Source organism: Seriola aureovittata, chromosome 20 (assembly GCF_021018895.1).
Source record: "Seriola aureovittata isolate HTS-2021-v1 ecotype China chromosome 20, ASM2101889v1, whole genome shotgun sequence".
In the NCBI taxonomy this organism is placed as follows: domain Eukaryota; kingdom Metazoa; phylum Chordata; class Actinopteri; order Carangiformes; family Carangidae; genus Seriola; species Seriola aureovittata.
The window spans coordinates 11027795-11050751 of NC_079383.1; the positions used below are offsets into that span (position 1 = coordinate 11027795).

General features: G+C 39.7%; 1 protein-coding gene across 1 annotated transcript in view; it reads left to right on the forward strand.

Annotated features, from left to right (window-relative positions):
- cntnap2a (contactin associated protein 2a) overlaps positions 1–22957 on the forward strand; it is a 351965-nt gene that overhangs the window by 225392 nt on the left and 103616 nt on the right. The window contains exons 10-14 of the mRNA XM_056364796.1: positions 1477–1626; positions 9753–9915; positions 17882–17988; positions 21200–21319; positions 22323–22438. Coding sequence (XP_056220771.1) covers positions 1477–1626; positions 9753–9915; positions 17882–17988; positions 21200–21319; positions 22323–22438 — 656 coding nt within the window. The remainder of the gene's footprint in view (positions 1–1476; positions 1627–9752; positions 9916–17881; positions 17989–21199; positions 21320–22322; positions 22439–22957) is intronic.

Genomic DNA, 22957 nt, shown 5'->3' on the forward strand with positions numbered 1-22957 from the left:
TGATAGAGATTAATTAGAGGAGACTCCCTGCTAACATGAAAGCCAGGGTCTTCAAGTGTATTCTGGGAGGACGTAAACAACGTAAAAGTGTGCCCCATAGACGTTGAATACACACATGGGTCAAAAGCATTAACACACGCAGGATGCTAAGGAACATATGTATTGACTTGCTTGCAGATGCATAATTATATTATACTCTGCAGAGACCGATTTGCACGTGACCGTGCCTTGAACTTCACTACAGTGTCCACACTTTCGATGTATTACAGTCAGTGAAGCAGCAAGCTGAGCTGAATTGAAAAAGACAGTCACTGCAGCAGATGGCCACAAGAGGAGAGGGGTATAGAGATAAAAAAAAAAGGGGGAAAAGTAAAATTCAGGAATACAGGAAAGGAAATAAAGACAGAGAACATGAAAGAAAGAATCAGGGACAGAGAGTGAGGCAGGTGGGGAAGGATGAATAGAGATTGGTGTCAGTAAGAGGTGATGTATTGAGGAGAGGGTGATGAGAATGAGCTGGCTTCTCTCTCGGCTCCTGTAGTAATGTCCCTTTCCAAAACATCACTCATATTTAATGGAGCACAGCTACAAGGGAAGAGAGAGAAAAGAAGAACACAAAACTTGCATGCACGAACACACACACACACAAACGCACACACACTACACTACATATGCAGACATCACACCACATTTCAGACTTGTACACGCTTGCATAGAGTGCTCAAAGCTTGCATGCACACATACTGTAGAGAACTCACACACATTCACTCTGGTACTCAGACGCAAAGAGGGCTCTCAGAGAGTTAATGGAGTTGAGACAAAGGGGCCCTGAGACTGGAAGCTGCACTCGGCTAAAACAGGGGGAAAGAGAGAAAGAAGGAGTGAGAGAACAGAATAAAAGAGGAGAGGAATCAGGGACTATTGGTATACATTCAAGAATATGTGCAGTATGTAAGAAAAAATGTGGTACAGATGCGTAGATGATCCTTAGTTAATATCACCTCTGTCTGAAGCCATATTTGCCAGGTAGCTGAGATTGAAGCATAAGAGAGGTAACAAACACAGCAGTGCAATCACAGTAGAAAAAAAAACAGCTTTATTGCAAAATAGAAGGTAAACAGAGAGAAATCCTAGTCAGATTTAATGATGTTCTATATTCTTCTGTAACAAAGTTAACTTTGTTGTAGGAGAACAGTCAAAGACGCCAGTGCTGAACTTTTGTTAAAGCACAAATTACGTCACATATTTTCATCATTGTAAAGTTCACAAATAAATAAAAGAATGTGGTGTTGTATTTTTAATGGACGTGGCTTGAGCGAGTCAGTTCAAATTGTGCTCTTATTGGAGAATCTTTCAAGAAATCTTGCACTAACTAAGGATTTGCACTTCAACAACATGATGTTTTTGATTTACACTTGTGCAAAGACATTTGTGCAGTGTGTGTCTTCTGAAGACATTTTTATCCTCACTCTCCAGGTTCAGGCCTTAACGACGGACAATGGCATGCAATACGTTTGGTCGCCAAGGAGAACTTTGCCATGTTGACGTTAGATGGCGACGAGGCGTCCGCTGTGCGCTCCACCTCACCTCTAACCATCACCACAGGAGGAACCTATCACTTGGGAGGTAAGGGCCGCACCAGCACCATCACCATCACCATCACCACAGATCTGACAAGAACACCACACCCCTCACTTCCTCCCATCAGCCTAATACATTGCTATCCTTTGCCCATGTGGGAGGCCAGGCATTATAATATACTGTGAAATATGCATTATACTGTATGTAAGTAGGTACTGTAAGGAGTCGGTCTGGATTATTTGGTCTTTTTGATGAATCCCATGAAATATTGTACTGCATCTTAAATTTTAGCTTACTGTGTTTTTTGGTTTATACCTCTTATACCTAAAAATATATTCTTCAAAATATATGTTAATTAATCTGCTTGTATTTTAATTAGTGTATAGAATATATTGTCAGTATTTTTAAATTGATAGAACATTTTGTAAAAAAAGAAAAAAATTGTTAGTCAACAGTGAAACAGAGCTCAGTGAAACTTCTGATATGAACTATACCAACAGTGTGTGTGTGTGTGTGTAGGCTAAGTAAGTCTACAAATCATTTATCTCACTAGAAATCTATATCCCAGTGGCTAGAGTTTAGGAAGTTGCTCACTTAGCAAGAGGGCAGACACAACTAGACCACCAGATATACACATCCACATGAGGGAAAGACATACTTACACACACACACACACACACACACACACACACACACACACACACACACACACATACACACGTATACACATGCAGCAGCCACAATCTGTCTGAATTAGGAAGACGCCAGGTTAATGACGCTAGACACTGCTGTCTGTCTGTTGGAAGATGGTCCGTATCTAAGTGTGCATGTCTGACTTTGTGTGTGTGTGTGTGTGTGTGTGTGTGTGTGTGTGTGTGTGTGTGTGTGTGTGTGTGTGTGTGTGTGTGTGTGTGTGTTTGCTGGGTGTGTGGGCACCTATGAAATTACAGTAACTGAGAGAAACAGTCTGGGCTTTTATAGCTCCATCAGACCTCTCTCTCTCTCTCTCTCTCTTTCTCTCTCTCTCTCTCTCACTATCCAAGCTCAGTCTCCTCCATCAAGCAAAACCATTTCCCCAGACCAGTCAATAAAGATCAGAGCACCTCACAGACACCCCCCCACACACACACACACACAAACACACACACACACATCCAGATTGTTTTATTTTATTGTCCATCTTAATTTACTCCTCGCTGATGTTGAGTGAATCTCCCTTAAGCCCATGATGACTCTGTACTTTTTATTTATGAAATCAAAGTTTCTGAGGCCTTGATAGGCAAGTGGAAAAGTATTCAAAACCTGTTACAAGGATTATTTTCAGGCTTTTGAAAGGCATTTTTAATCTGGGGTGATGCAGAATTCAATGTGCTAACGCTTTATCTTTTATTATTTCTCATCTCTCTTTAACCCCCAACTTTCTTCTTTGGCTTTCCTATTTTTGGTTTCTCTCCCCTCTCTTCTCCTCTCCTCTCCTCCTTCTCACCCTCTAGTCTCTATTTTGATCCAATTGGTGATTTATTGATTTTGGTAAACTGAGTTGAGAATCAATATTGGCTGAGAGGAGAGAATCTCTAATGTCTTTAACCCTTGAAGAGGGTAAAGGAGGCCGATAGAAAAGGGAGAAAAGGGAAGAGTGAAATAGAGAGCTTGAGAGAGGAAAGGAAGCCAAAGCTTGAGGAACTTAGAAGCTGAGAAGCTGAGAGGAAGGGTGACAATGAGGCGTACACTCACAGAGGCAGTACCTGTATGTAACAAGAGGGAATACAGGGCTCCTAACACAGACAATTCACATATTTGTATGTACAGCGTGTGTGCTATATGCACAATTTCTGTGTCTGCTTGTGTGTAGTGGCGTACACTTGTTTTGTGTGTATACTCCCTCGCACATAAACAGTCACATATACATGCATCTCTGCAACTCAGAGAAATACAACTATGTTCTTTCAGAAGGTTCTTCCGTATTGACAGAGGTAATGTGTGGGCTGCATTGGCAGCGACTGTGACTGGGGTTTTTAGTTGTTAATTTTACATGACATAATCAATGCTGAGGAGCAGGGAGCCTGCTGGGGATACAAAACTGCTGATTATCACCATGGCAAGGAGTATCAAGTGGCCACCGCTCACAGGCTGGGGAAGAAGTTGTATGAAAACATATTTAAAATTATTTTAAACCAGTGCACTCTTGGTTCAGACTCGAGATTTATTTAATGGGAGAGGTACAAAATATTCGGGATGTTTTCAGCTCTAATAGGTTGTGTCTGACAACTGGACTTGGTTTTGCTTTTTTATTTGAGTGAAAAAAAGATTCATACAGCATCCTGCAATTTCAGGACCTGGATTTTTTATTTATTCTTTTTTTTTTTTTTCCAGTGCCTTGCCTCCTCATTATCATAGATTTACAACAAAGGCCTCAAGACATCTGAATCTGTGTGTATATGATTTAGTGTAAGTTTTCATGTCTGTGTGTCTTGTATGAACAGGGTCTGTAGGTTTTAATTTGTTGTATCCCGAGCACACACACACACTCACACACACACACACACACACACACACACACACACACACACACACAAACACACAGACATACACACAGACACACACACACACACACACAGACACACACACAGACACACACACAGACATACACACAGACACACACACACACACACACACACACACACACACACAGACATACACACACACACACACACACAGTTACACACATCAGACAGAATATCTAGAACATTTATTCAAAACACTCCACCTCGTCGCATTCAGAGGCTAATTTCCATCCCAGCACAGAGGTAACTGAATAATATTGTGAGTGTACAAAAGGTAGTTTAGCCTTTGGTTTGCCCTCAATTACTCTCTCTGATTCACTCAGCTTGGTGAGTCAGAGAGGCCAAGCACATTAAGCTGTCCTAAAGCTTTCTAACAGTATCCCATCAGCACTTTCTGTGTGACCGAGACTGTTCTGTCACTGTGCCACAATTAGCAGAAATCCCTCGGTATCATGAAAAATCCATGTTCTTTTATATACATGACGAGGATTCACATAATTGCCGAGAGTAAATCTTGTAGGTTCAGTCATCCAGGTAGCCATCTGCTTCAAATATCATGGCTTTAAGGCATCAATCTGGTGTTTTTATTGGTAACAGTTCTTGATCAGTGACCACAGGCTGGACGGGAGTAAACAGATGCAGCTCTACATATACTCATTTTGACAATACAGCAGGAATATGTCTTCTTTTAGATTGTGGTGCATGTAGTGAACATATTGTAGTGTTTGCTCTACATGAAAAATTTATCTAGGAGCAGGGAAGTTCTCGGGTTTGACTCTGTCTCATTCCATGTTCTTCATTTTTAGTTTTTTTTTCCTCCCTCTGTGGCTTAGTGTTTATTAAGCATGGCCAATTGCCACATTAAACTAAATTTGGACTAATTAGTATCATAGTGAAGCTTGACTGCCACACATACAGGGGTATACATACCATCTGACTTACACCACCTCTGAATCACAGTGTTTTGCTTGAAACTTAAAGTATAATTTGATCAGAGTGAGAAAGGTTTGGTCCATCCATGTAAAGGGTAATAGGGTGTATATAATAGCTAATAGGCTATTAAGGTATTTGGCTCCTATACATAAACACAAAGGTTGTTGACGCGGAGGCATTATGTGAGATAATTATCAGTCTTTGTTTAATCAAACAGAAAGTGAGTGGGTGTACATGAATGTGGGTAGCGCAGCAGTGATCTTACCTTTTAAAGGTGAGAGAATATCACTAGTGGGACATGATTACTTTTATTGTTCTTCAGGCCAACTACTTTGTCTCCATTAAATGTGAAACAAGGAAAACAATTAGCCAGAGGCTGGTAATGGTCTCTCACTGCCAGGCTCAAAAAGTAAAATTAAAGGCAAGAAAGCTACTGTTTCTTTGTCTGAATTGAGACATTTTTGCAACGAAAACGTGACACGTAACGGATTTTAATGAATAAATACTCTTTTTAATTAAGGAAAACTTTTTTTTTTTCAAACATAACAGAGCCCTTAATGCTTTTAGATAGCATTAATATTAATACCATTGATGTGCAATATGAAGACAAGCATGTTGACATTAAAAAATGTGCTAATGAATGCTTTAATTAACTTAATAAATTGCCTAATTTGCATAAGTGGTTATATTTAATGTATTTTGATGACAATGATGGGACAATATGCAACTCAAGCACCATTTCCAAATAGTTTAAAGGCTATGCAAATTATACAGCTAATACATTTTCTTTTCTTTCATTTTCTTCCTTATTTCTGATGCAGTAACATTTAACTGAGACATATGTCATTGCTCTTGTTTTTCATACACTGGACTGACTTATTCCTTGAGAACTGTTTTTTTTTTTTTACCTTACGGTACTGAAGTGACGAGAGATAGGTGAGTTAAGAATGTTGCTTTAGATATAACTGCCCTAGCTTTTCTGTTTCTGCGGCATTAAAATTCATGTGGCACTGCTTAAACCCAAGGTTACAGAGTTACAGGATATTAGACTTTAGACTTCAGCTGAAGGAAAAGACTAGGCTTTGAGCTTCTGTCATCGCCCTCGACTCTCGCCTCTTCCTTAATTCTGTTCCCTGTTTTCTTTTCTCCAGTTTTCCTCCTACCCTCATTTTTTTCATTCTCTCCAATTCCTCAGTTTATTTTCTGTTCTGCTTTTTTTGGCCCTCATCCTCTCGCCTCTCCTCTCATCCCTCTTATCCTCTTTAACCGAGTCGACCCCTTCCTATGCCTCCCCTCATCTCCGTCTCCACCCCTCTATCCTTCGAGCGTCTGCTTTTAGAAGCAGTCTCCTGAACTCAAAGCCTATTTTACGGGGAGTAGTTTCTCACTCCTGACGCTGCGCTTAGAGAAATTAGTAAGTGACTGACACAAGACATCCACAAATTGAATTTCTCAAGAGGGAAGACAGATGGACACTCACATAAACACACATACACGCACATACACAAGGCCATAAAGTCATGCTCTTTTCTCTGCAGGAACAGAGGACAAATGGATATACTAATGGGAGAGTAGTCAATTATGGGACGTTCCACCCTGAAGCACCCTGCTGTTTGGTAACTGTGAAAAAAAAAAGAGTTTGGAGCATTTCCTTTATTGGTTTAACAATCTCTACTTCCTTACTAAATTTATAACTCTGCTGAGTTGTTCCAAATGGTGTCACAGCATTTCTTAGTTCATTGGTTCTTTTTCTATCATTCTGGAGACGTCATGTTTTCTCTCAAATTTATTTTATGTGCATGAATAAATGACATTCTCTTATAGTATTACTTTTCCATTTCAATCTACAGTATGCCATGAAGCAAAACCTTTTTGACCTTTTGAAATAAACTGTTTACAAACTTACGTTTAGACTCCTTTTGGTTTATGTGGTTACTGCATATTTTCACTTAGCTGGAAAGTAAAAGCAAAAACTTTCTAACACATGTAGTTTTAGTTAATAGTCATAGTATATTAGTGATAATTGTAATATAAAGCATGTTCCAATCTTCTTCCTCTTCATTTTAAAGCTTGTGAATTAGCCATGAGACTTTGATGCCCACATTGATCAAAGAACAGCTTGTGCTGTCTGCATGTGTTCCTTATGTGCATATAATGTGCACATCTGCCATAGGCGTTACATATAATCCTTGACAGTACAGTAATGTTTGATGTGCATAGATTTTAGATTCCTTTTGAATGTTCCCCATAAGGTGCTGTAGGTGTCTTGCAGAGTTTTTATTGTTCTTCACAGTTAAGGGAAACAGCTCGGGGAGAAATAGCAGCAGGTTGTCAGTAGATAAGCAAAATTTTTCCTGATGTGAATTTGGATTTTGTGGGAATCTACATATTGTTTTTGCCAACAATTTTGTCTCTTCTGAATGTGTAGAGTTGCATCCCCAGAATATTTGTTTAATTTTTTCTCTGAGCACTTTGGCTGATTTCCAGTCTGCTTTTTTTGAAAGCAGATACATCCCCCTAAATGTATTGGGATGTGGAAACAAGTGTTCTGTAGCCTGAGAGCCAGCCATGCCTGTCTGATGCGTTCAGGTAGAAGAGAGCTTGTGCTGGTCTTCCAGTGTTTATTGTAAGAGAAGCTCTTTGGGCACAACAGGGGGGCTGTGATAGAGTGCCAGCAAGACTGCAGGGGATTATTGCTGCTGTTCAATATCCTAAGGGGTTTATGAGAGATAGCGTTTTTGTTTATACAACAAATTAAAACCATAGAGCATCATCGTATTCAGGAAAAAAAAATGTCAGACATTCTTAACTTGGATTGAAGCTATGGGTGTCTGTGATAGCTTGAGGATGTACAGATGTATGACCACATTTATGCCTTCTTTGCCAAGTGTTTTTCTCTGTTGGACTCCACCTCATTAATCTTGTTCCGTATCTTCCTCTGTTTGTCACTACAGCTGCATTACAGCTTTCTGAATGACACAATGATACATTTTTCAAAAGTACAGAAGCAAAATTGCCTTAAGGTTTGTTGACAGGAAGGGGCAGCAAGATAACTTACTAACATTGGTCATTACTGGTCAAGGCTTCCGAGTGACAGTGATATTGATTTCTTATCCAAGATTCTGTTAGTTCTCCAGATATAAAACATTATTGAGAGTTATTTTCTCACGTTACTGTTTTGTGATGAAATTTTAATCCAAAATGTATCAAGTTTAACATACCAGTTTCAATAGAAATATAGATGCAAAGAAACAATTTTAGTTAAAAATTCTCTCTATACAAGCTGAGCAGTATATGAGTGACACCCAATAAACAAGCCTAGCAACATACAGCCATCTACCCATCCGTCGCTCCATGCATTGCTCCGTTCGTTCTGCCAAACTGTCAGGAAGGCTGTGTTTCCTTTGCATTCATATGCAATCCAGGGGACACAAAGTGCTGCCAACCAGCTGTAGTCTGCTCTGTTTCTCTCTCCCTTTCCATCTCTCGCACTCCTCCTTTCTCTGTCTGTCTGTCTGTCTCCCACTCCTCTGGAAAGACGGCAGGTACAGGTGTGACAGGAGAAGAGACAGATGGCAAGGATGACAGGAGAAACTTTTGGGGTGGAAATGAAAATCAGAACATGTGAAGAAAGAAATGAATCCAACACACACGCAGGCACACACATTTTGCTATTTGCTGGCCTGTCAGCCCTCCACATGAACTACAATTATGTTGGTGCACACACACACACACACAGGGAGTGCATATGCCCTTTATAATAATCCTGCTTGATGCTTTGGCCTTGAGGCTGATAGGCATGCTAGAGAGTGTGACAGCTTATAACATCACAATGATGGAGATGTCATTAAACAGCAATGTTTTATGAGTGGCCTGTGTGCTTGTGACAAAGATTGAATTCCAGGCTCTCATCTCCTACATCCAACAGTACATGTACACTGTAATAACACCTGTAGATGCACACACACACATACACACACACACACACACACACACACACACACACACACTCATACTATATACAGTACACTCATATACTGTACACAAGTGCATGATGACAGATTTGCACATATAATACACACACACCTACTCAGTATCCATGGTTATTTGTGCAAAAGATTTATCACACACACTCACAGCCGCCATACGCATTCAGTTTTGTCCTAGCCTTGTCCCCATTTCAGTCAATGCCCACTGCTAACTCTGGACGGGCCATTGACTCTTGTATCTCATAAAGGTACAGTATATAGTAAAACCTATATGTCCTCTAGTCTATTGCGGCCTTAGCACCAGTATTAAGGCTAATGGGCCTTGTGGAGAAGCTCTAAAACAAGAGGACTGATGAAGGCTCATGGCTGTAAAATGTGACAATAACCTAGCACTGGCCAAGTCTGTTGTTCCTCGTCAAGGCTGATGTTGTTGTTGTTAAGTTTGATGTCTACTTCTGCACAGGGTCTTCTTTTCTTGATGTGTTTTAAATCGGGGATCAAAAGAAGCCGTCTTCTTCCGACACTCAGTTCACTGTTCAAACACAAGCTGTGCATGGCATTGTTGTATAGGGATAACTGATACATATATAAAATAAAAATATCACTTTCCCATTAACTCGAATGAGTATGTATGTGTGTATGTATATAAGTATAATGCTTTGTTTGTTTCTTGTGTTGCTTTCAGGGTATTTTCTACAGACCCTCTTCCCGCCCTCCCGGCGTTCCCTCCAGGGCTGCATGCAGGCAATCCTGGTGGATGATCAACCTGCTGATTTGCATGCAGTGGAAAAAGGCACTGTGGGAGCCTTTGAAAATATCAGCCTAGACATGTGTGCAATCATAGACAGGTAGGAGTGATAATTCCTGCATGCACACACATCCACACAGTCATTCATAAATGAAAATACTTGTTCAAGTCATATGCAGAGCAAAAAAACAAATCATAAATCAAGTGGTTTTAAATTGGGAGAGTCATATTGTAAACAAGGCTGTTATGTAGAGTCTCTGGATTCTTATCGAGAGATGTATGACTCAGGGCTCTGGTTGTTGAATTTGTTTAAGTATGGCTGGTTTTTGTGTGCTTGTCAGACTGATAAATGGATATAATTGATGGGGTGTAAGGGGATGTGTGTTTTCGCTTTAAACTGAAAGTAAAGAGTATGTTTCATCCTTGGAAAATACTGTATGATCTTAATCAAACATCAAAAATGGGCTCATTTTTCTATTTTATTGCCAAGTATACCAGAGCTTGAGATTCCACACAGAATGTCCCAGTGTTGGCTCACTGGAAAAATTCATTACCACTTGTTGACATTTCAATTTATTTCCTTGTCATGGGCTAGAAAAAACATTGGGAGACAGATTTGCCATATATGGACTCATCCATGCCTTGAGCTCAAATTGAGTGTTTCCTATCACTGTGCAAAATATTTAAACATTGTAGACTGGTTTAACCGTCTGCAATTAAGTTCTCTCCTATATTAAGTAAGGGTTGAGTGGCATTTGGATATAAAGAAGTTTTCTGTAATTATTAGAAACTGCCAAGGTTGTATCATTAAGGTGAATGAGAGTGGGAAGCTACAATTAAGGGCTCACCTTGCGCTGACTGGAACAGCATTTTCCCTGAACTGAGCGATTTGTTTTCAGCTCAGCTTTGTCAATAACACTTACCTTCATCAATATCCTTGCCCAGAGAAGTAGACACCAGCTGCCACTGCTTTATTTAGTTCAATTTTGTCCTTACTTCAAGAGAGGTCCGGCTTGCTGGGATACTCTAGTTTATACTACAAATAAGGCAATGTCCACACTAACATAGACAGACATGTTTGCAAAAACATGTTTATATTGTCAAAGTGACGTTGTACTCAAAAGCTTTTTCAGATTATTTACCAGAAGTTCTCAGTTCATGCTGAAAAGTTGACTTTCATCACCTTTTACTCTGTTTGCAAGTTAATTTTGTCTTTTATATCACTGCATACACAATTAAGAATTTCTAATTGATTGGGCATTTTGTTGTTTGTTTGTTTGTTTGACATATTGTGACATTTTAGGTTAATATGCCAGACGTATTAGAATACAGTTGTTTACACATCCTGCAGACGTGGAGCAACATTAGCATTAGTTTGGTGTCGTGTTTCTGCCTGGATGACAAATGTATGTCCAATATTTACTCTCCTTTAAGCTCTGTATTTCGTTTCCACTAACTCCTGAGAGAAATATCTGGCTCCTTAGAAGCTACATTTTCCTCTATGTTCACCAGCTAGTCACTTACTTTGTCTGCTTGGTGCCCTAGGCAGGTACTCTATAGTCAGTTTGTAAAGCTTTTTGGCTGAAAACAGTTGACTACTGCAGCTGAAAATGATGCTATTAGAGCAATGAGAATGAAACAAAAGAAATGAGGTTGTGGCACAGAAAAGCACAACAATGAGCTAAAATACATACACAAATAGGCATAATTGTGCACCTTTACAGCGATTGCAGCACATTTGTGTCGCTGCATGGCATTTGTGACACTATAGTGTATATAGGTGGTTACACACAGCTTTTCACAGGTAAGCTTTCACAGGATGCTTAAAATAGGGTTGGAGGAGAGAGATAGCTCTTGTTCCTGCAGTCGCTCAAACTTTGATGGCCTCTGTGAAACAATCACTAGTTTACCAGTAAATAGAAACCTTGATCCATAAAATACATGCAAAACATAAACCCTATTTTTACTGACATACTGTTGCTGTGATTGTGTGTTACAGTTTTATTGCTGTTGATTTCTCAGATTGGTACATGGTCGCCCCAGACTGTGATTGACTACATATGACGTGTGCATTTGTGTGTGTGTGTTCACTGGAGCCTTTTATTTACGTGGTTTTCCGTTCCACTATTTCTATATGCGAGTTATATTTCTGCCAAGGTCAAATCTCAGTAAATGTCCATCATTACTGAAAGTACTCTGTAGTAGTTTTTCAGTTATCTATTTCATTTGTCACTGACTTGGTCGTAAGACATACAGCATGTTTTTTTGTGTATTTGTGTAATTAGAGATACACACACATGCGACCATACAAGAGACTAAGAGAAGGAGGGAGTGAGGTATTATTTATCAGTGCATTGTCTGTTAAAATGAAATACATGTTAATGACAGTGGCTGTGCTGTGAGATCGACTAGTTGACATTTAAAATGAATGATGAGAAAACTGAAAGCTTTGATTCTGCCCTAGAATCACCTAGTCTATAGCACCGATCGGCAAATACGCATACAATAACTTGCGCATACAAAACAGCACAAGAAAGCGGCTCATGAACCGTCGTAACTAAAAACACCCAGCACATGTCCCGATCAGTCATGTTACAGACATTATTGACAGCAGATTAAGTCAGACGCACTGACCAGGACAGAGAGACACACACATTTAAATTGACCAGTGACTGGACAATGAATATGATTTGAAATATTTCTTATGTCATTGCAGTATTAGAAGTGGTTTTTTATTCGTGTTTGTGCTTTTTCTGGGAACCCAGGTCTGTTGTGGTGGTGAGCAGCCTCTCTGGGTCCTTCTGCATCACTCATGAATCATGCTGCATTTTTGAAATTGATCATTTTACCAATGCAGCTTGAACAGCTAGAATCAGAGTTTCTTTGAAGTCACACATTAGAGGAAATAACAGGCAACGTGTGATGCTGAACTTGAATGATAGGCTATCATAGACTAACTTAATATATGACATTTTACGTTTTACTGTAGTTCTGCTCTCTTTTAAGCTGCAGAAGTTGGGAGCTGCAAACCTTTTAATTATTTTCTTTTTTTACATTAAACCTCACAAGGAAAGGCTGAAATGAAATATAGATCTAGGATGAGAAAGAAATTAAAAGAAAGAATGTTCTCTGAAAATAGAATTACAAAGACTGCCCAGTACTCTAATAAGCATCAGCCCATTCTTCCCACCTACCTGCTGGCAACCTGTCTCCTAGAAACTATGTTTCTATACACTAAACTTCAACAGCAAGTGCATTTTTTATCATACCGGATTACATTTTCTATTATGTAATGGAAATTTAGCAAGTCACAAATACATTGATACTGAACATATCAGTAAAATGTTCACAGACCTCATCTCTTGCCAAAATATTCAATCTTGCAGTACGATATCCACTTCAAGTGACAACAGCATTATTAAACAATTTTTATGGTTATGTTTAGGCACTCACAGCTCTTAGTTAAGATTGGGGAAAGATAGTGATCTGGGATAACCCAGACTGAAGGCACCCTCTAAAAAAGCATTCTGAAACATAAGCATTGTTCATGTTGATTACCTAAAAACTAAGGGTTTTCTGAAAAACTTGGCTTTGCCATAGAAATTGGATCTGGCTGGAAAAACAGCCAGATCCAATTTCACATTTGTCAACATTTCCAGTTCAGTTCAATATTTTTAACATTTATTTATTTATTATTTATTATAATTTATTTATTTTTATGTTGATGAACATTAAGGTAAAAGCAATGATTTTCAATAAAAGCCAAAAGTTTAAAGGTCGTTGCATCAGGTGAATCTTTACCTCAGGCTAGCAGTTATACTGGCATTCGGCGAAATCCTCCTCCTCCCCCCTCCCCCCACCCCTTACATGTCTCTCACCCTGAGCCTTGGCTTGCTGGTTAGCAGTTTAGCACATCGAAGTCTGTGTCTGAATCTTTGAAGTCGCTGTCATTGCTGCTTTCATCCAAGTAACTGCTGTGCTTTGCTTCAGTGTTGCTCGCCCTGGCTCAGGTCGTCAACTGTTGTCCATTACTTTTAAACGTTTTTTGCGGGCTAAAACAAACAAAATAAATTTCCCACAATGGACTTCACCGTTATGACATTTCAGCGAATCGCAAAGCATTTTATCAGTCACATGTCTTAAAAAGGATAAAATTATGTACTGCACATGTATGTTTCATCTGGTCTTAAAGGGAGACAGGCTCCTGCTCTGTCTGGTCATCTAGACAATTTTTCATTGCAGCCAGTTCATGATATAGTAGTTCTCATTCATATTCACAACAGCTGTGTTTACCCTGATTAATAGATCTTTGACTCAGTGTCTGAAACCCAGTGTGTAAAAGATTAGGATTGTTTATCCGGAGTGTTGCCAGTATGATATGAAATTCAGTGAGACAATTCACAGGCTGCTCTGGGTCTCCTCTCTGCATCAACAGAGTAGTAGTGATGAGGGAACGGTTTTGTGACACCTGGAGGCAGAAAAGAAACCAGCATGTTGGATCTTATGAGGTTTTTGCGAGACTTGGACGATACTACGTTCTTAGTACAATTACACCGCAGGAGCACTGGAACCACACTGTGCTAGAAAAGTATGTAGTATATAATTATTACCATTGCTGATTGTGGTGCATTTCCACTACTGATAGGACTCAAAGGTCTTGAGATGTCCAAAACTATTTCTTATTCCAGCTGCTTCCAGTATTGCCCATCTCTATTACTTTTTGTGTTTACGTTTTGTTGTGTGTCAGCCCTGCAGTACTTGAGGTGGGCCCTGCTCTACCATGGAAGATGAATGGGTGCAGTGTTACCATCTAACTAATAAGAATGTCTTTGAAGGCAGTTCAATAGCCCTGTCTGACCTCTTTTTGATCAATGCCGTTCTACTGTGGGATTCTCTTTGGGCTGGGATGGTGGAGGAAGCAAAACACACACACACTCATCCCCACAGGCACACCCACACAAACACAGGGGCATGCTTATGTGCATGCAAATTCCTATGTTTCAAAATGTCACTGTTATTCTGTAAGGGTACCACAACAACACATGCCGTGGCACATAAAAGTGTACACGCACTCTAGAGGTGCTCCATTCTCTTTGTAGATTTTGCTTTTTTCTTACACAAAGCTCACAGCATATATATTCGGTGTACTTCAGTGCTCACAGCTTGCTGAGCATAATATTTTTCATGGTTTTTAGTGCTTGTCAATGGCACCTCATTGTGAAAGCACAATAGCATTTTATCTGCACTTGTTAGCTGCTGAAGCTACAAAATATCTTGCCACACATCGCTCACGGGCATATTAGGTTTTTTTTGTTTGTTTTTCATATACAGTACATGCCATAGCGTGTTGAGAATTTCAAGGTTTAAAATTGTTTTCATCAAAAATGAATAGCAGGTTGGCTAATCTATGACCTAAAAATATATATTTTTTTTTTATTCATCCAAAGTGGTGTCACAGTATGGAATTTGCTTTCTACAGCTCTAAGGCTCTACAGGTTTAAGTTTACACATAGCCAAGCACATGACTTCAAGTTCTTGGTCTTAGATGTCATTTGTATTAAGAATAGCAGGCAGGTACAAATGTCGTAGCGTTGCTCAGTATCTTTTTCTGCATCAGTCAACAGAGTCGCCAAGAATACAGTATCCTCAGAGAGGGGGAGGATTATTTTCCAAATGTCATTTTTTCTAACTATATTTTTCTACAGCAACTACACATGCATTATTGCTCATCTAAATGCACACATACCCCCAGTGCGCATATAGCACAGTACATTCATAAAACATTCCTGCGTTTCATTTCTTTTTTAACACTCAATCTGTGTTTCCTTCATTTTCCGAAAGTAAATACTCCTACACATGTTCACAGTTAAAGATGCTTTACCGTCAGTGAACCCATCATATATCATATGAACAAGCCCACAGTTGTCTGTCAGCTTCATAGTCACTGTATGAGGCAGTGATCATCATGTCTCTCTCCAGAGATGGAGTGTCTCTGTCTGCCCGACTCCCTACATGACTAAAGAAGAGCTCAGCATTTTAAAAGGACCCCTGCAGCTCCCATGAGTCAGTGTTTGTTTTTCCTCCAGCTGGCTTTCCTCTTATCATCACTTTGATTCATTCAAATAAGCAGACTCAGATATTTTAATCACATAACTTGTGCATGAGTATGTGCGCGTGTGCGTGTGTAACACTACAGTGCCTCGGGACCCATCCCCACCAGGCCTGCAGGCGGATCAAACCACAGAACTTAGATGTGTTCAGGGTTTCAGTTGCTATTCAAACTTCAAGAAAAACAGTGATGTCTTAACTACTGTCTGCTTCCTGCTGTATTCACAACGAGGTGGATAATTTTTGCTTCTATCTACATTCCTAAATTCCAGATATCTTTGAAACGTGGATTCTGCATTGTAACTATTAAATTCCCTCTCTTGGCAGGAAAATTGTGCATTACAGCAGCCATCTGCATAGATAATCCACACGATAAACCCCAATTCTACAAACACATGAATTGTGTTTCAGTATATGTAGAAATGCAATTTTGTTATTTTTATCAACAAATTGTTCTGTTTCTTTTGTCACAAGTATAAAATAGTGATTTATTGCAGCTCATAACTACCTCCTGTTAACCAGATGACCAGTAATTCCCTCCTTGCTGCACCGACACATTTAACAAATGCTCCCAGAATCAATGAAAACACCTGTCTCATTGACATTCCAAATGAGCAATTACATTTTATCTTTATGCTGCCATATGTCACAACTTTGGATACAAATTTTTTTTTTTCTTCTCCACACTTTCAACATAACAGCTAAATTTCAGTCCCTTCTAAAAACATTGTCAAAAAGCAACAGTGAGTATGGACAAGGCCATCGTAGAGTTGACAAAGGGCCAAAACAGAGGGAATAATGTGTTTTCAAATAGGCAACCCGCTGGCTACTCCATGTCACAATAGCTTAAGGTGGTGAGTGTCTGACTGCTATGTTTAATAAATTGAAATATTTGCACTCACTGTTGGATATCATAAATATTACAAGGTTTACTGCTGCCTACTGCTGGTCTCACACTGCTCTTGAATTAGAATGTGTATCATCCTTTGCATGCTAATGTATGTGTGGTCATTGAAATTGCGAAGCTTACATGAATCTGCACTCATAAAATCCACTTTTTAAGATACAGAAAGTTTTGTGTGCAGTCTCAGTGGGATATTGATGCCTCTCTCCATCAGTCCAGATATGTATTGCTCTGGAAAGAATCCCAGCCTAGCTAGAGAGCCTTTAAAAGAATATCTCGATGTGTGAGGTTCAGGTTAATACATATAACTGAATCACCTGGGCCCAGTTTTCCTTTTCATTATGACTATGATTATTACTATTTTGTACTTTAGAACAGTTTATATTGTATCCCACCATTGTTGTACACAAAATGAAGGATATTCTGATGTAATCTGCCCCATAGAAGAAAATAGTCACCATGAACATTATCCCCATCTTTACACAGGAGTGTCTTAAGTTTCACTTTACTTGTTTAATGGTTTATTTGACTCCCTTTTAGCTCAAGGCCAGTCTCCCAAGAGTCCATAGTGAGGTTTCACCACATTTAGTCGGCATATTTAATGACACGTTCGAAACAAAGAAAGATGGATGATTTCAGAGCAGGGCCTTGTTGGGAACTTTTTATACTGGTGTTTGAAAGTATATCTTGTATCACCAGAATATCTCACACATTTGACAGATGAGCAGGTGGTTTGTTAGATTTTTCATGGTCATATTGACATAACCACACTTGAATCAGCTTTCTGATGCATTGTGGTGGTATAGAATGAAGTAGTGTTGCAGTGGGCAGTGTGTGTGTGTGTGTGTGTGTGTGTGTGTGTGTGTGTGTGTGTGTGTGTGTGTGTGTGTGTGTGTGTGTGTGTGTGTGTGTGTGTGTGTGTGTGTGTGTGTGTGTGTGTGTGCGCGCACGCGCCTCTGACCTTTAGATTCTGAAAACAAATTTTTCCTTCTTTTTAAGGCGGCTCATGTCTTGTTTATGTAACAGCACCTTGTCTCGCTCCCTCTCTCTCCAGGTGTATGCCTAATCACTGTGAACACGGCGGCAGGTGTAAACAGACATGGGATAGTTTCAGCTGTACCTGTGATGGGACAGGATACACTGGAGCCACGTGTCACACTTGTAAGTATGGGAGTGAGTGTGCATGCAGTTGTGTGTTCCTGCCCATCTGTTTTTTCCCCCATCACATTAATACAACTGTATTCTGTTTCTTGTGTGTTTGTTTGATTTGGCCTTCCTCTTTCTGCCTTTGAGTGATTAAGCTGTTCCTCCTTCCAAAGCCGTAATTCTCAGCAGAGGGACAGATTAACTTTTGAAGTGTTCAGAGACCAGGCTTTACTGACTGCGCTGTGTGCTTTGTTCTGGTCTGAGAAGCGGCAACCCACCAAAAGCACCAGCACACAAAGAGAGCAGAGTCAGAAAGAGAGAAAAGGCCAAAAGAGTTTTTTTTTTTTTAAAGGCTTACAAATTTAAGAATGCCGTCCTTCCATATGCCACAATTATTGTTCTCTTTTTAGAGAAGGTGAGAGAGAGAGCTTTTAGCTATATTGTGCATGTTCAACCTAAAACAACAAATTAAATATGACTGAACTGTGAGGAAAAAGTGTGAAAAAGACAGGATAAAGTATGCCAGAGGGACATGGGAGTATGAATAACATCAGAGAGGAAATAAAGCATAGACAAATAAAACCACCAAAATGTGATAAAAACAATATGAGAGATGTCTTTGTGTGACCACATATTTTTCTGTCTGGGTGTGTTAATATTATTATTATTATTATAATGACAAACTCACTAAGAAGATGTATCTGAAGGCACAGCAATAACCTGGAGATTAGGGTGTCTGGTTCGGAACTGGAAAGTCACGTGTGCATTCAGGGGACCAGCCAGTAAAATGTAGGTATAGGGAGAATGGATGAGTAATGCTTTCCCTTCCCTTAACGACGATTGTTGACTTTCCTTTTAGGAAGGCATCGAGCTTCAGATTCTTCTTACCCAAGTGAAAATGTTTAGTGGCAAATAGTAGAAGGCTGTGACTGCACCTTGTAGCTTTTAACACAGAAATTGCTTCTTTTTTTTAAAAAAAAGCTTCAAAAGATCAGTGTGCTCAGGGCTTTCCCTGGTTGAATAAAAGAGAAAATAAAACAAAGAAAAAAGCTAAAAACTGGGGATTTAGTTTAAGAGTGACAAACATGTGATGCTCGGTTCTGAGGGGCAGTTTTGAACATTAAGACCAATTTATTTGTGAAAAGCAATACAACTCAGCCTGTGACATCAGTTGTACAGTGTCACATGGCTCTGTATGAGATTTGTCAAACCCTGGTTGTATCATCAGGAATACTTTCTTATACTTGAACACTAAAAATGCATTAAAAAACAGCATGAAATTTTTAAGATTTGGGCATTTACTGAACAGCGGGCGTCCGATGAAAAGAAAACATTAAAGTGTATAATGGGAGTTTGGGGAGTTTGATGTGTGAGACTCAAAGTCAGGATATTTTGGCATAAATTATTGTAGTTATTGTTTTCGTCCAAGTCACCAAATTTTATGGCACTGCAACAGTAAATAGCTGGAGAAGCTGTTGCTTTATTAATTTTGATTAATCGTAAAGGTCATTTATTAGGCATAAATATCAAACATTTGCTGATTCAAATTCTTCAGCTTCATAATTGCTGCTTTTCTTTGCATTATGTCATGGATATATGGTCATTTTGGACTGTTAATTGGAGAAAATAAGTGATTTGACTGTGCTAGGTTTACACATATTGCCTGAATTGGTAGCTACAGCTGGTGCTAATGGAAGGGAGTAGCGTCTTGAAAATAACTGGCTTTGGTTAGTGCCATGTTATAGACTGTAAACTGCTGATATCTTCTCATATAGTACTTTTGGTTTCAGGTTCATTACTGTTCTGACCGTATTCCAGTTCTGGTGAAGGTTACAGTGAAACATGGGTCTCACAAGTGTTAATTACTTTTAACTGGATCATTATAAAGCTCTGTTACACACCATTACTACCATCCTAGCACTTAAATCTAAAGGCACACTGGCCAAACATGATTTTTTATTTGCTTATATATTTTATATAGTTTTATTCACACTTTCCCCACTAGTGCAGCTTCTGTAACTTTCTCTGCTGGCCTTTGAATCTTTCTACTCTATTCCTCTACAGTAAAGCAATCCTAGAAGAAATGCTAGTTATTCAACTTCCACTGTGTTAAAGCTGTTGACCAATGGCTTTGAACCAGAAGTAGTGCCTCAACAATTCTGTTAAGTTCTGTGCAGTTCCTGGTGAAGTAGTTCAGCAGGGCAGCACTGGGTGAGCAGATGGATATAAAGAAAAAAACTACTAGTATGATAAAGAGCTAATATTAAGCAACCTCATTGAGAGAAGTAAGACGGAATATTTTTTCTTTTGAAACTCACCGTCAACAGTCCCTCAATCAAGAAAGTTTCACTCCAAGTCACACTCCCACATTTCTCTTTGAAGTATAATTCTTCCTCCCCTCCCCTCTCTGTCTGTCTGTGTATGTGTAGATCAACACAAACGTAACATCGATATGTTGTCAAATAGATTGCTAGAGTGTGTGGGACAAGACACCACTTCTTGACAGGCGCTGAATAGAGACCTGGCAACCACATGAAATTGCCTTGTGGAAGGAGGAACAAAAGGAAGTAACTATAGACACTGATGTGCTATTTTAGACCAATCCCATGTGTAGCATGTGGTATTAGTATATGCCATGACTGATCCTGTAATTCCTAACCTTACAGGCGATATCTGCAAATCTCTATGAGTGGTTCACTGTAATGACCTCTTCTCTAGTGCCACCCTCAGATCAGAAAATGAGAATGGCTGCTACACAAACCTCTGAACGCTTTTATGTTCACTTGAGGATCAACTCCTCTGATTTTACTGTAAAACCATCTTAACACTGCCACCACCTTCAGGTGTTTTTTCACCATTAATGAATGTGTAAGAATAGCAACATTGTCTCTCCCTTTTTCATGCATCCAACAACAGGGCTTTGAAATCATTCTCACGAAATATGGATATTTTCCAATATCTCGTGACAGAATATAAACACTGACGTAAACTGATGTTCAAAGCAATGAGATTTGTGTCACTATTATGCAATACACAAGACCACATTCTTCATACGTGTCCAACAATGAATTTCATACTAAATCAAAGATGTGATTAGCATCACAACTCAGTGGCTATGGACTTTTGTCTTTTCTGCTCTCTGCTCTCCTTCCTCCAACTGCTCTACTTTCCTCTTATTCCCCCATCCACCCACTCAACTCCACCCCTACCCCCACCCCAATCCCAGCTGTCTATGAGCCATCATGTGAGGCCTATAAGCATTTGGGCAGGTCCTCTGACACCTACTGGATAGACCCTGATGGCAGCGGACCCCTTGGCCCCTTCAAAGTCAACTGCAACATGACAGGTGTGTGTGGGAGTGCCTGCAGTCATTGATTGTCTGTGTGTATGTGTGTGTGTGTGTGTGTGTGTGTGCGTGTGTGTGTGTGTGTGTGTGTGTGTGCGTGCGTGCGTGCGTGCGTGCGTGCGTGCGTGCTTGCGTGCGTGCGTGCGTGTGTGTGTGCATCTTTGTGTATGTTCACACTTCCCTACTTCATGTAGCCCCAGTGACCTGTGAGGGAAGGAAACTCTCCAGCCCTCCGCATTCTTAACCTCAGACAGCAGTACTCTTAACCTGCTATACCTGGGGTTTCCATGGCAACACTGTCACAGCTGACATTTAACTCTGAAGGAGCGGGCACACATGGACACACATACATACCCACACCACAAACATATGAAACAGACTTGTTATGTAAACCTAAGAGTGCTCCAATGGTCTGGGTGACACTTCTGTCACATGCACACACACACACACACACACACACACACACACACACACACACACACACACACATACACTCCCCGCCCACCTCCACACATGCACATACGCACGCACACACACAGTGGAATTAGATAGTCTGGAACAGAGGAGCACGCAGGCAGAGCAAAGGCGAGACTTCTAATGAAATGTCACTGCACTCCACTGGCTAGCCCCTTAGTCACGCTGAATAGCACACTCACACACCTCAGAGACAAGAAACACACACACACATTCCCTGACTGACAGTGTGAATGAATGTGGAGATGTCTGAATGACTGGCTCATGTTATAACAGCACACATTATCTATTAAACCCTGCAGTCGCATAGCTGTAACTCAGATAGCACAGAAGGAACTTCCCTGCCATGACAGCTAAACTGATGTTTTTTTGTATGTATGCCTGTGTTTAAATGTAATTGGTGTAGATTTGATTACACAAATGGTTTACCATGTCTAATTCTTGCAATTAAATAATAATTATTCTTGCCATGTTCAGTAACTCACAGTATTAACATGTCTAACAGTATTGTGTGTGTTGGTATGTGCAGAGGACAAAGTATGGACAACAGTTATGAACAACCTGCCACCTAAAACTACAGTGACTGGCTCCAGTAGAGAGAGACGCACTGTGCTACAGGTCAACTACAGCGCTTCAATGGACCAGGTAACAAAACTGAGTTTATGCCTGTCCACACATACTGTTTCCACAAAGTAAATGTGATGTTATTCTCATATGTATAACTATAGAAAAAAACTGGATTTTTTAAAATATAATTAGATAGGTGTATAACATGAAGTGTATTTAAATTGTAGCCTTCAGGCTCTTAGCTTCATCCTGAGGGATTCCATATCTACATCCACTCTTGAAAGATGAGAAACACAAGGATTTTTCATTGAATATTTAATATTTTTGTAGATAGCTTCATTGAATTTTCAAAAAAGATTATACAATATATTGTCAGTTAAATACTCAGCCAATGTCCTACACTTGAAAGCAGGTCTAACATGGAGTATGGGGAGTACTTTCCAACACAATTGTTGATTATATTTTGTGTCCCTTTTCTCCCACATTTCTACTATGTCAGGCTACTTACTCAGATGTTTACTGATCAAAAATTCCTCTCTAAAAATGAATTGGAAAGAAGCAAACTGTAATATATGCCTACACATCAGTCAGTGATCC